This window comes from Dipodomys ordii, unplaced genomic scaffold (genome assembly GCF_000151885.1).
Source record: "Dipodomys ordii isolate 6190 unplaced genomic scaffold, Dord_2.0 Scaffold25, whole genome shotgun sequence".
In the NCBI taxonomy this organism is placed as follows: Eukaryota; Metazoa; Chordata; class Mammalia; order Rodentia; family Heteromyidae; genus Dipodomys; species Dipodomys ordii.
The window spans coordinates 16,503,913-16,518,716 of record NW_012267241.1 but is presented as its reverse complement, the minus strand read 5'-3'; the positions used below and the strand labels follow the sequence as shown (position 1 = coordinate 16,518,716).

Below are 14,804 nucleotides of genomic sequence, written 5' to 3'. Positions count from 1 at the left end.
ATATAGGAAGTACTCAATAAACACTTTTAGAAATACTCTCAGAGTTTTTCTGTATTGTTTTCTGTTTGACTTTGCATTTTTGTCTCCTCATTCCTATCCCAAAAAGGTGGTTCTAAAACCATCAGTGAGAGAGTGGGTAATGGTGAGGTATATTCTATGACAGCACCCAGGAAGCTCTTTTCAAATTTTCTTAAAACAGCAAACAATAAGACCCCAAACAACTGAGAAGAATTCTCAGATCTTCACACATCATCACCCCATAAAGTGATCTCCAGACAGGCAGTGAAACCATCCATTCTGTGGATGCCCATACAATTAATTTTCAAAAAATTAACTTGAGCAGAAGAGCTCAAGCCTATAGTCTTAGTGAAATGGAGATCCAGGGATTGAGTGTGAAGCCAGCACAGGTATACATGTTCACAAGATTCTGTTTCAATCAGTGGCTGGGACACAGTGATGCATGGCTGTCATCCCCAGAGACATGGGGAAATACAAGTAAGAAGCATGTGTGGATTGCCTCATAGGCCCTGCTGATCATAAAGCAAGACCCTATCTTGAAGATAATTAGTGCCAAAAGGCTCTGAAGTGTGGGTCACGTGGTACAGCATCTGTCTAGCAAGTGTGAGGCCCTGAGTTCAACCTCCTGCACTTCCAAAATAAAAACAACCCACAACATGTGGGTGAATGAACACGGGCTATGGAGGGGGAAAAAATGAAGTTATGATAATTACTTTTCTAAAGTTCTTGTTACATTTCATTTAGATGGATTCATGAGTTTCCACAGCAACATGTTTTCAAATTGCTATCTCAATCCACTGAAAAGTAAATATTCTGCAAATCTCTATTAAGATAAAGCTTTATCTGCAAGAACACCACAAAATGGGATCTAATATTCCAGATATACTGGCTTAATAATAAAACGTGCTATTTAAAAAGCCTGCAGACTTATTGTAGGAATTCACTATCTGCAAACTGTATATCCGAAGGGTAAAATGGAGTTGATAAATCCCTGCATTGTCATACTGATCATTTCTATTTTATAAGCACACTTACTCACACTACAAACAAGCCATAAGAGGTCATTAACTGGTCAGCAGTATTACATCAAAACCCCAATTGTACTGATTCTACAATCTCTGAAATATATCAGCAGAAATCCACTTCAAAAGAAACTCCTGTTGGTTTATATAGTATCCAGACAAAAATCCAAGTACTAGAAAATTGTAGTCCATTTATGCACTAGGGGAATGCAAATACCATAACAGAGAATCTAGCCAAATACAATCCTAATCCAAATCCAAATACTAGAACACTAGAATTAGAAGATTTGCAAAGGAGATTGCTATAATAGCTTCCATGTTTTAAGAATACAATGATGAACACTCTATTAACCTTAAGCCATTCCAAAGAACGGCTTCTTATGAGAAACTATTGATTTCATTGTAAACCAGCTTTTTTGAGTTGTTGGAATTTGGGTGGCAATCAGAACTATGTCCCTTTCCGCACTTAAAAATTCCCAAGGCTCTGTAAAGAGAAATAGGAAATGGTCTGTAGAACAGATCTAGAAGGTGTACATTAACTCATACCTCAGTCCCAGCACAGGTGTTTCTTAAAAAGAGAGGGGAAAACAAGCTTTAGGAATCAGTCTGCATGTGAATGGGCTTTGTGCAGGAAGTCATGAGGGGGCCAGATGGTCAGAGGCTGCTGGGTGATTTCATATCTATCAGGACAAAGCAACTAGGCTACTGGACAGAGCACTCACCCAGCACCTAAATGAACTACTCCCAAGAGATAAGCTGAAAGCTAAGCCATCAACTTGACTATGAAGAACTGAATTTTTCACATGTAACATTCTGTGCCAACCAAATACCATGAATGCTCCTGTAGTGCCCATGCCTTAAGCACTTCCAAACAATAACTCGTTTAACTCATTTATCACTTATGAACATCCATTTGAGGAAAGAAATGCTACCCTGGGAGGTCTGGCAGAGCTGAGATTTGATCCAGGCCTGACTCTGGACGTTGCTCCTACCTACTATGAGATTCAGTTTCTCAAGAGTGAGTTCTAGTCTCTACGTAAGTAAAGACTCATGCTCACAGGGCCACATGGGGCAGGTTACCCACTGCAGAGTCTTTTGTCCACTGTCTCTGCATCACTGTTTGAGGTGCCTTCTTTTTGGTTTTCATGGGAAAGTACTTCAGGTTAGAGATATGACTTGAAGCTCTATCTTCTTCTCTACTGGGTTCTTTCATTTGAACAATTGATGAGAATTTTGTAACCAACTGGCAATGGGTTTACAAGCACAATTTCTAACATCAGAGACTCTAAATACCAGCTTAGTCTCTAGACCCTTCCCTTGCTTATGGTTGGGGCCATAAGCAAATGAGTCAATATCAATCAACCTTAAGTTTTTCCTTTGTAAAATGTAAAGAATAAGTATAACCCCCAGAAGGGCAGGGAAGGTTAGGTAAGTGGTCTTATTAGACCAGAGTTTAGCAAGGTGTCCAGTGCACACAAACCATCTAGGAGTCATAACAAAATGAAGCTGCCCGTCAGGGGCAGGAGGTGTGGTGTGGTATATTCTGCATGTTATGGCTTGAATATACGGTGTGCCCCTGCCATAGGATTATATATTGAAAGCTTGGCTCCCAGCTCATGGTACTATTTTGGGGTTATCAGCCACAGAAGGAAATAGAGCCTACCTAGAATAAAAAAAAAATTCCTGGGGGTAGCTTGAGGGTACAATCTTGCTCTGATCCCTTCCTGCCTGTTTTTCTCTGCTTCCTGATCCCTATGACATGAGCAACTTTGCTTGGAAACATGTTGCCTGCCATGATGATCTGTCTCACCACTATGAGGGCCTGGAACTATGGACTAAAGCATCTGAAGCTATCAGCCAAAATAAACTTTGCCCTCCTTTGGTTGTTTTCTCAGACCATTGTTACAGTGACAAAAAGTCTGACTAACACCCTGCACTTTCAACATGTTCCCAAGTGATGTATCCGGGACCAGTTGACCGACCACTTTTAACTTGAACCTTGATCATTAATAACTTGATCATTAATGATTACTTCCTAGCTATAGAACCAGGTAGACTGTGGGAGTTTACCAGGAAACTCAGCCGTGAATGAAATCACCGCTCTCTCTGAAGAGTACAATATAATAATGAGAGCTAATACCCCGTATCCCCACATTCCCTCCTGCCTGGATCTGCTCTGCTAGACCACTGGCTGGCCTAAGACAGCTACAAATGTGAGTCTACATTTCTAAGTCGCAATCTCTAATAAAATATGTCTGCAAGCTGGGGTATCAGAATCAACCCTAAAGTTCAAGAAAAGGAAGGATTTCTAAGCATCAGATTGTGTGTGTGTGTGTGTGTGTGTATGTGTTTGTGTGTACAAATAGATCAACTATGACCACTTTGTTTCCAGAAAAGCCAAGGTAGAGAAATGCACAAGGGTTAGATAAGTCCTATAACATGCCTATAAGTAGTGTACTTCACCAGTTGGCTTGTGTCCTGGCCCATGGTAGAAATGGCCCACATAGGAACTGGCTGTTCTTTGTGTGCAGAGAGTAAAGCTGGGGATGGAGTGGCAAGACATTGAACTGAATTGACCAGGACTAGAAGCACGAAGAGAAACTAGCAATGATGACTACAAGCTTCCTACCTGGTCCTGACATTTTAATTTGGTAAATGAATTCCTCACAGAGGAAGTAACATCCATCTCTGTCAGTCCCTAGCATTCCTTTCAGACCTGTTCTCCTCATCTCCAGAGGCCCATCACCTGATGCTGTCTTAAATCTGTCATCCCCTTCACCGGGCACATATTTACCCCCTTGTTTATGAACTAGATCAAAACACTTTTTCAGGTTTGCTGGCAGACAGTCAGGGGAGAGTAGCAATTCAATGTGAATGAAGCCAGATACTCCCAGGAACCGGCAGACTCTATCCAATACAGGTGGTTGGGGGATTGGATATGGAGGATGGATGAGCTGGGGGAGTGGGAACAACATAGCTGCTCTAGCCTGCACCCCATCTTCCTGTCCAGGTCACCCTGGTTTTCTTGGCCTAGATGAACTTCATACTGCCATGAACCAATGGAAGGGGTGACATTGATCAAGATGCATTGTACATATGAACTGATTTGTTGAATTGAAACTCCTTCGTATAACTATTGAAAGGTGATAAATAAAAACAACAACCACAGAAGTTCCTAAAGTAACTACTTGAGAGACAACAGGAGCCAAAATCACGTATCTCAGAATGTAGAGTCTCATGGAAAAGCAATTTCCTGATAGAAAAGAAAATGTAGGGAACTCAAATCAAACCACACATAGAAAGAAGCTGCCCCCAAAGTATGTGTAATTAAAAAACAATACAACAACAACCATTGTCCATGCTCAGAAATCCCTACCAGGGGTAGGGTCTGAAGCCAACTCCTTGTTGTCATAGGAAGCAAACAGCAAGACGCTCAGTGAACAATGGCTGAGTTGAAGTTAGCATCCTGGACAACCAAAATTGTTAACTCTAAAGCAACTTTAATGTGTCAACTTCTAAAGCTGTGTTCTAAGCTAAGCTTATTAAAGCCAATCAATATCATTTTGGGGACCAATTCACCCTATTCCTTATGTAAATCCCACAAAGACATTGTTAGATACCTTGGATCATTTGATACAGCACAGTGAATGATCACTGGAGAGACAGGGTCTAGAAATAAAAGTTCTGTCACTTGGTTTAGTGACTCATGCTTATAATCCTATGTATTTTTGGAGGCAGAGATTGGGAAGATCAAGGCCAGCGGGGGCAAAAAAATTTTTTTTTTTTGTGAGAGGCCCTGTTTCAATCAAAAAAGGTGGGTGTGGTGGTATGCAGCTGTCATTCTGGCTAGAGGGAAGTATAAATAGGAGATTGTGGTCTAGTCTAGCCTCAGGCTTAAATGCAAGCCCAATTAAACAAAAACAACCCACAAAAAAAACAAAAAGCTAAAGCAAAAAGGGCTAGGAGCATGGCTCAAGTGGTCATCGCTCAGCAAGCAGAATGCCCTGAGCTCAAATCCCAATAACACAGATGACAAGCAAGTAAGTCAAAGTTCTGACATAAGACAGAGACACAGAATACTAGGTTATTGTTAGCTCCTAACATTTTTAACATGGGTGAATACACAGGAACTCCTGTATGGTTCTACATTTGAACTTACAGGGAACTACAAAGTAAGCTGACACCAAGGCACTGAAGAAACCAAGAACTGAATTTGGTTTTCTGATTGGTTTAATCCTGTGACCTCACACATAACTAACAGTCCTCCACAAGGAAGGGCTTCTCTCTGTTCAAAATCCACTCAGTCACAACATTTGATTTGAGAGCCAGATTTTTTTTTAAGTCAGGGTAACATAATGATTTAACTTTTAGGTGAAGAGTATCATGTTCTTACTTGACAGCAAATAGTTACCTTTCTATTTCATGTATCAGTTTAAAATAATATATCTGGCTGGGAAGGTGGCTCAGTGGTAGAGTGATTGCCTTGCACGCATGAGACTCAGGGTTTGATTCCTCAGTACCACATAAGCAGAAAAAGACGGAAGTGGCGCTGTGGCTCAAGTGATAGAGCGCTAGACTTGAGATAAAGAGCTGAGGGACAGTGCCCAGGCCCAGAGTTCAGGCTCCACGACTGACAAAATAAATAAATAAAATAAAACAATATATCCTTCCAGATGTGGATGCACTTGCCTGTAATACCAACTATTCAGGAGGTAGCAAGTTTGGGCCAGCCTGGACAACATTGCAACACCCCATCTTAACAAACAATATTAACAACAACAGAGTTTGTGGCATATGCCTATCATCCCAGCACTAGGGAGACTGTGGTAGAATGACTGTGAGACACTACACTGGGCTCTAAAAGTAAGACCTACCTTAATAAAACAAAATAACAAACCCCCAAATAATAATACTAATGTACCCAAATAGTGGTTGTAATATTAATATGTAAAAAAGCTACATATTTCTTTGCCCAAATGATTGCTTTAAAACACTGAGTACGTCATCTTCCAACTTCATTTTGATCTAGTGTAATGAAGCCAGAATCTTGCTAAGTGAAAAATGGCTTCATTTATACATTTCTGACACAAAGGCCAAAATAGTAGGTACTCAGTAACTATCTCCTGAGTGAATAAAGGAATTGCATTCTCATGACCAAGATATCTAGTCCCAATGCCCATTTGTACTTTCCCTAAAACTTGCTGTAGAAGACAAAACAAAACAAAATGATGTAGCCACTACGTCTTAACAAAGCAGGAAAGTTTTAAACCAGACGGTTAAGCATAATAGCTCCAAACAATTACTTACTATAGTCCTTTCACATTTATACTTTAATTACATCTTTAAGGAAAAAAGGTTTCCTTTTGCCTAATCTTCGAATTCAAAATATTACTTTAGAGATTGTTTCCATAATAGATAAAAATGCATGGTGGTTTTTTTCCTTATGAAATACACAGATGAAATACTGAACCCCTGAAGCTAGGCATGGTAGTGCATATCTTTAATCACAGTACTCAGAAAGCTTGGAAGAAGAGTCTTAATATAGGAAGAAGAGTCTTAACATAGTGAACAAGACTGTCTCAAAAAACTCAACAATGCTGGGCATCGGTGACTCCTGCCTGTAATCCTAGCTCCAGAGACTGAGATCTGAGGATCAGTGTTTGAAGCTAGCCCTGGAAGAAAAGTCCATGAGGCCCTTAGCCTCTTATCTCCAATAAAATACTCAGAAAAAGCTGGAAGTGGCGCTGCAGCTCAAGTAGTAGACAGCTCCCAGGCCCTGAATTCAAGCCCAGGACCACCTCCCCCCCCCAAAAAAAATCAAGAAAACTTGAATTCCTAGTGCTGTCAGTACCACTGTCACAGAAACTAAGTTAAGGGACAACTGGTGATCTACTAGTTCTATACTGAGTGTCTGATCCTGTGTCCTGTAAGCATACTGTAAATATAAACTTTACACTGTAAATATAAACCCTGTACAACAGTGAGGCCATTCAAGCAGAAATTGTGTACTACCAGAATCTTTTTTTGTTCCAGTACCAGATTTTGAATTCAGATTCTTGCACTAGCTCAACTGGTATTCTGCCACTTGATCTGTATCTACATCTGGTTAGTGGGAGATGGAGTCTCACAGTCTTTTCTGTTTAGGCTTGTTTCAAATAGCCATCCTCCAAGTCTCAGCCTCCCCTCATTGCGTGGCAATACCAAAATCTTCATGCTAATAGATTTCCTACATACAGAACTCCTTGAAAGTATTTCTGAACTAATCTGGGTTACAGCCAATCAGACTCTTCTGTTACAAGCTTGCAAATGCTCCTAAGAACTTTTTCTTTAACTACAGCCCAGAGCTTCCCACATGCAAATCACATGTGCCACTCCTGAGCTACATTCCCAACCCATAAGCACATTGCATAGTGACCTAATATTCATAATTTTATTTGGCACACGAGACAGACAGGGGCCACAAAGACTTTAGCAACAAAGAATGACATATAGCATCTGAATATTCTCTTAACATTGGCACCCATGGCTCACACATGTAGTTGTAGCTAACAGGGAGGATAAGATTGTTGGGATAGAGGTTTGTGGCCAGCCAAAGCAGAAAAATGTTTGGGAGACATTTTCTTAATTAAGTGTGGAACATGGGAATATGTGCCTGTTACCCTAGCTACTGAGAAGCCAAACAGGTGGATCGTATGTGTGCCCAGGCAAGAAATGAGAATGAGAATGCCCCACCTCAAAAATATTGAGCAAAACTCAGAGCTAGAAGCATGGATCCATGGTAAAAGTACCCACTTTGCAAACACAAGGCCCTGGAAGAACTAGAAATGTAAATCTGTCATCCATCTAAGCTGAAGTACTGTTCTCTGGGGCAGGAAAAATACTGTATTTTTATGCAAAAAGGATATATATGAACATGCAGCTTGGCCTTGAACTAGAGATCCCCTTGACTCTGTTTTGAAAGGGCTGGGATTACAGGTGTATTTCATCGGATGAGGAGTATTAAATCTTTGTAACTGGAGTACTTGATTGGAGGGGTGGGGCCTGGTTGTACAGCACGTGTTTGCTAGCACATGGGCTCAACCCCTAGCACATAAAGAAGTAAATAAATATGCACCTAAAATGTAGCATGCAATTGTCCATCTGAGAGTAGCAAGCTACACCAAAAAACTGGGTCTTCACAATAGCTCTATGAGAGAAAAAGAAGCTAAAACTACTCTTTACCTGTAGCACAAACATTAAAGAGAATGAAACAGTGGGCCAGATAAAGCAACCAATACAATCTCCACCTCCCTCCCACAACCCCTCCCAATGCCAGAAACATCACAAGAGTAAAAATCACAAACTCTGCAATCCTTGTTCATCCTCCCAAGTGCATTCACTTCCCAACCTGTCCCATAACACTTGCTAACATTTACAAGAAGTAAAAAGAAGCCCATAGACTTCCCTTATCCATGGTTTCACTTTCCAAGGTCACCTACAGGCTGCTAAATGGAAAATTCCAGAATAAATCATCCATAATCTTTAAATACATGCTATTACAGTGCATTGTTATAATTGTTTTATTTTATTATTAGTTACTGTTATTGTACCTAATTTATAGGTGAAATTTCCTGGGAGGTACGTATGCTAGAAAGGATACACAGAATATATGGGGTTCAGACAGTGCGGGGTGGGGGGTGTCTTGGGATATACTCCCTGAGGGCAAGCACGGACTACTGTAAAGAAGTAGGCTCCTCATCTTTGGGGGAAAGAGAGGAGACTTACAACATTAGAAAAGAATAAAGCAATAGGAAGAAGTTGTAATATGGTCAAGAGTGGAGTTCAGTGGGACACTTCATGTGGTCCCATTGGTAGTAAGGTTAGAGTGCCATACTTATAATTAAGAAATGATTGAGGCTCCAGGGACATGGGACATTTCCTGAGGATTAATGACGAGCAGAAGAGTTGATGGCTTCAAGCACTGTCACTGGCCAGTAAGCCCATCCAGTCATTATTAATCCTCAGTTAACACCCTGGACTTCATCTATGACAGTGATTCTAATAAATACAAGTGGAAAGTTGAATTTCAACTTTCTACTTAAACTAAATGTTGGTTTAGATCACTCGAATTTCTTCAGGTGAGATCTCTGCAAATAACTAAGGAACTACCATAGAGCAAAGATGAAATGTGTACAAATAGGATTGGGGTACAGGTCAGGGGTAGAGTACTTTTCTGGCATATGCAAATGCCTGGGTCCCATCCCTAGCACCTCTCACCCTCAAAGTGTAAATAGAATTACTTTTTGCAACGTTTCAATGAAAGAGAGACATGGAACTCAGATCTTGTTTGAAAGCATCATAGCCCCACAAGCAACATACAAACACCGAAGCTATATTTAACTTGAGAGTTATCTGACAATAACTCAAGAATACTAAAAGTATCAGTATCTACTTTCCTAGAACTGATTTGTTCAGGGAGGTAAACAAAACACTGGGACAGAGGGACTTCACTCTTTAAAAGGAAACAAAAGCAAGGGACAGGGTGCTGGGTTGGGGGGGGGCAACTCTAATCTTTTGTGGCTTTCTAAGTCATGATTCTGACACTGGTGTTGAGAAATCAGCAGACATACCAGGAGACAATTCATTTCCTTACTATTCTAAGCACAAACATGCTTTAAGTAAACTTTCGTAGGCTTTTAACTTTTAATCAATCAGGTGCGATCTACCCAAAGCACTTTAAGAGTTTTTAACTTTACCAGAAGAATGTGAACATTTATTTTTACTTTCCAAGAAAAAGCAAACCTAAACTCTCCCCTCCATCCTTAAAACTCTTTAAAACAATTTTGCTGTCAGTAATGGACTACACACACACCAGAAGCACAGGAAGACACAAAGCCCATAGCTCTTGTGTGTCGTATTGAACCACGCTGTTTATATTGCCATCCGTAGCCCCTCTCTTGGGTTGGCCTTGAGGCTTGCCAGGTAGCTGGAAAGCCTCTGAAAGAACGAGTCAGTCTGTCCAGAACTGGAATTTCCACTTTGGGGAGAGCACAGAGGTATCTAACATCCCTCCCTGAAGGGCTTGCCCTACACTTCCAGACTTGGGGCCAAAATTCCTACTTCTGTTTGGTGTCAGGGGATCAAAGGGGTAAAAGCTCTTGTAGAGCAGACTCCCTAGAAAAGCAGCCACAAAGAAAAAGAATGTAAGTTTGGTGATAAACTCCTGAGTTTGTCCTTTGAGGCAAAATAGTAAATTAAAGCAGCATCTAGCACTTTAGGGCCCAGTCTCAATCCAGGCTCTGGGACTGTTTAGGCTCAAGTAGTTTCTAGGTGGGTATGGTTTCCCCATCCTAGGTGTTGATACCTAAAACCCAAAGAGGAGAGAACTCATTTGCAGGCTGGCACAAACCTCTCAGCTGGCACACTTACTCTGGTGTCTTGCTTAAATCCCTCTTCCTTTCAGACCCTAAACTTCACAGTGCTAGGCACTGTGTGTACCAGGCACTTCTGAGCAGCCTGATCTGGGAGTTCCTGTCTGAATGCTAAGGTGCAGCTTTGTTTTAAGGAAAATGCACCCCAAAGGTCACTTTATATTGGACTGCCCTAAACTGGCCATCAACCACCAACCAGTTCCTCCCGTCTCCGCCCCTTTTCTTTAAAAAAAAAAAAGCAACGAAAGAAAGCTACAGGAAGTGGGATTGGCATGTTTTCTTTTTAATAATTTACAAGTATTTTTTTCTGCCGTCAGAAGTTATGACAAATATGTAGTGGAATACTTTAACCGTGAATTTATTCTATTATGTTCTACCTAACTGCTTCCTTCCTTTCTATATTCGTACAGTGCTCTGTAATCTGACTTACAAAAAAACGCATTCCCTGCACAGAAGCTGCAGGAAGGAGCTATTCCTTTTGTCCGGCGAACTTTCAAGTTTCTAGTGTTACTGTGATACTGTGTTACTGCGCAGCCCTGATTTGTAAGTTGGCACGCTCTCTTGCATCCCTTAAGGTTAGGTGTAAACTTTTCCCCCAAAGCGCGAAGAGAAATCAAATCTGAGGCAGTAGATTAGCTACTAAAACACAACACAACAACAACACAACAACTCTCTCCCCGCCCCCATCCAGACCTACATTAAAATAAAAGTTGGTCCCGAAGTGGAACCAGAAAGATATTTCATGCATAGAGGTTGCTTTGGTTACCTGGGTGGGGGAAACAATGGCAGGTGAAACTACTGTGGGAGAATTGGTGCTTCGGTGCCCATTGGCTTCTGGAAGAAGAGGCAGGGGGTCGTGTTTCACGGAAACCACCACCACCGCATCCACAGGCTCCGAGGGGCGGATACAAAGTCTTTTGGGGGAAGAAGGGCCGCAGATTTCCCCAGACCCAAACACGGACTCGTACAGAGCGCGCTTGGGCCCAGCCTCGGGTTTCACGTCGGGCCCCACCTGGCTGTCTTTGGGGAGGGCGTAAGTGTTCCCCAGCGAGGGCGGCTGGGGGCGGTGGTGGTGGGAGGGATGCGTGGGGGGATGATGGGAGTGGTGGCGGGTCGCCCCGTTCAGAGCCTCGGGGTAGCAGCCGTGCGGGGCCGGCGAGCCCAGCTTGGTACCGATGCCCGCGATGCTGTTGAGCGTGGCGATGGAGACGGCGCCGATGCAGTGGTTGGTGTAAGTCTTGGATAGCTTGGCCGCCTTGGAGAGCATCTGCATCCTGGTACCCAACAAGTTCTTGCCGATGGCTTTGTTTTCGTACCAGGTCACATCGCCCTCGCTGCAGTGGTCCCGGGGCCGCTGGAAGAACGCCTTACAGAGGGGATTGCGCTTGGACAGGTACTTGACGAAGCTGGCGTATGGACAGAACTCGGTGCCCGTCTCGTACATGCGGGGCAAGTTCTCCTCGTCGCTGCTCTCGGCGCGCTTCTTGCTCCAGGACGACGAGCGCGACTTGTGGTAGGGCCCGAGGGATTTGAAGTAGACGAACTTGCGCCCGTCCTCGTCCATGGCCAGCCCGAAAGAGTCCTCCTCCAGCTCGCGCTGGTTCTCGCGGCCGCGCGTGCAGAAGTACATGCAGGTCTCGAACCAGACCTTGTTGAGCAGCCCGAAGGGCGTGTTGGTGCTGAAGACGCTGGAGGTGTAGAGCTTGCGCAGGTCGGCGCGCGTGATGGCTTGTTTCTGGACCACCGGCCCCGCGCCCTGCTCCTCCAGCTTGCGGATGACGGCGGCCAGCGTCAGGTTGGCGCTGCGCAGCTCGGGGTCCTTGGTGAGGTCGAGCGTGCGGCAGTACGGGGGCTCGTTGAGGTAGCGGTTGAGGGAGCTGCGGATGCTGATGAGCGAGGACTTGCTGTAGAGCTGGCCGCTCTTGGAGCGGGCCTCGGCGTAGAAGGAGCGCAGCACGCGGCACAGCGCCCCCTTGTCCATGGTCTCGAAGTCCGGGCTCTGCGCTTTCTCGCTCAGGTACTCCCGGAAGATGCGCACGGCGTAGCGGGTGGCCAGCCGGGTGTTCTCGCTCAGCCGGGCCCGCTCGGGGCGCTGCAGCACGTCGGGGTCCAGGGGGTCCACGCTGTCCCCCGGCGGCCCGCCGCGCGCCCGGGGCGCCAGCAGCCTCGGGGGCGCCTCGGGCTCCAGCGCGGCGCCCTGGTCCATATCGATCATATGGACCGGCTCGGGCTCCAGCTCCTCCCCGGCCGAGTCCTCGGGCTCCAGGGGCTCTTCCCAGTCGAGCCCCATCTCCTCCTCTTCCTCCTCCTCCTCCTCCTCCAGCCCCCCACCTCCGTCCTCCTCCTCCTCGTCCTCCTCCTCCTCCTCGTCCCCCGTTATCCGCACCTCCTGGATCTCGTCCTCCTCCTCCTCCTCGTCCTCCTCCTCCTCCTCGCCCGCGCTGCAGTAGTGCGGGCGGCCGTGGCGCCGTCCGCGGCCCCCCACGCCGCGCTCGCCCTCGCCCCGCTCCCCATTGTTCTCGGCGGCGGCGGCGGCGGCGGCGCCGGCGCTGGCGCCCGCGCTGGTGTTACAGTCCCCGCTGCCAGGCATTCTCGCCATATTGCCGTCTCTCTGCCAGTCCTCGGGCAGGGCGCATGCGCTATATTGGACCGCAGCGCTGAGAGCTTTTGTGTTTAATGACCTTCAGCTACCGGGAGGCAAAGCCGGGCTCTTAAAGGAGCCGCGCTCCAATTGTCATTTCCCTCCCCCCCCCACCCCAGCGCGGTTGGGGAGAGGCCAGGACGGCGCGCACTGGGGGGGGGGGGAGAGGATGCAGGGGTGGAGAGAGATGGGGGTAAGTTGAGGGAGGTCGTCAAGGACCCAGGCTGTTCGGACCTTCGGCCTCCTTTTCCCACCACCACCCCGCGGCCTTTCCTTACTTCGAAGAAAACTTTGAAGGAAAGAAAAGGAAGGGGAGGGAGAGCTGTCGGTGGGGGCGAAAACACTCCCAACTTACCCTCTGGCGGAGCGGCGTGCGGGCCCAGGCGGGAGAGAGGGAGGGCCGGCGGGAGGGCGGGGCGGTCTCGCTTCTCTAAGTAATGCCCGAGGAGCAGTGCCCCTTCCACCGCCCCCTCATTGCCCCCCGGAGCCGGGGGGTTCGGGGCGGCGGCTGCCTGCGCCGAGCGGAGCGCGGGTGCCGCGGCGGGAAGCCGGTGTGTGGGGCCGCCCGGAGCGCAGCGCAGCCGGCAGGTTAATGAGCAGGGTGGAGGAGGCTCCGCCGAGGCCCCGCACCCTCTCTGCGCCCGCGGCCAGGGCGCAGCGGGCGAGGCTTGGGAGCGGGACGGGGCTGGCGGCAGCCGAGGCTCCCCCCACCTACTTGCTGGCGGCGAGAAGCGGGGGCCTGGGGCCAGCCGCGCGGCTCTCAACTCCCTTTCCGACTCTTGCAGAGGAGCGAAACACGCCCCACATCAGCCTCATCCCTTTTCGACTTTTCTAACTGCCACTTTTAAGCTGTCATTAAAGACCTGGGGCGCTCCCCGTAGGTCTGGGGCAAGTCCGCGCCGGTCTAGCCAGCCCCGGGAAGGAGCCAGAAAGAAAAGCTTGGGAGGGGCGGGTAGAAGGACAGACGTGGGAAGAAGCGATCGGGACCCCCCGGGACCCCCCTTCCCCCTCCCCACACACACCCTCCCCACTCGCCCAGGCCAGCCACCTTCTCGACCCGGGAGCAAACTGCCTTTTACTCCCCTGGATTGGAGCCAAAGCAGCGTGGGCCCCTAAGGCCGAAAGAACGGGCAGGCGGCGGTGGGGGGGGGGATTGGGGGCTGGGGGGGAAGTGAACTTGGGTGTCGATCGCCCCCGCAGCCATCACAATTCCGGCCATCCGGATCCCGGGCGCGCTCTCAACTCTTTTTTTAAGTTTGCCCACCGCCATTCGTTTGCCCTCGGGGCCGCGCTGCCTCGGGCACGCGGGGGCGGGCACCTCCGGAAACTGGAAAGACAACCAAAGAGCTCGCCGGGTCCCGCTTTCCCACCAGAAGCACTGTCCCACTGCCAGCCAAACACCCGCCCCCGGCGCGCCCAGGCTCCCAGCGCGTCCCTGCGCCACCGCCTCCCGCTCGCCCGGCCCCGGGGCAGCGCCCCAGTCCAGCCCGGGAATGCGTTCTCTCTCGGAGCGCACAGCCCCGGCCACCTTCTCCACTGAAACTTCATCCTAACTCCACACCCCTCCACCCCCAGGAAGCCCCCGGGTGTCTCCCGGGCGTACGGCTAGCACCAGTGACCAGCAACCGGTCCCCGAGTCGAAGAGCCAGATCCTCCCAGCACTGCGCCCCCGCTTCCCCTCAGCCCCCGGTGCCAAGTCGGGTCTCCCGGGAG

The 14,804-nt window shown here is 47.4% G+C and overlaps 1 protein-coding gene across 2 annotated transcripts in view; it reads right to left on the bottom strand.

Moving 5' to 3' along the window:
- Positions 1-13,999, bottom strand: part of Kctd1 (potassium channel tetramerization domain containing 1) — a 116,426-nt gene extending 102,427 nt beyond the window's left edge. Inside the window, exon 1 of one of the 2 annotated variants that reach the window (XM_013014960.1) lies at positions 13,447-13,999. Coding sequence is in view for 1 of the 2 variants with exons in the window: in XM_013014959.1 (XP_012870413.1) it covers positions 11,217-13,049 (1,833 nt within the window). In the remaining variant the exon portion in view is untranslated. Of the gene's footprint in view, positions 1-11,216; positions 13,062-13,446 lie in introns of those variants that run through there. The other variant, XM_013014959.1, reaches the window with a different exon arrangement.
- Between the last annotated feature and the right edge of the window lie 805 nt (positions 14,000-14,804).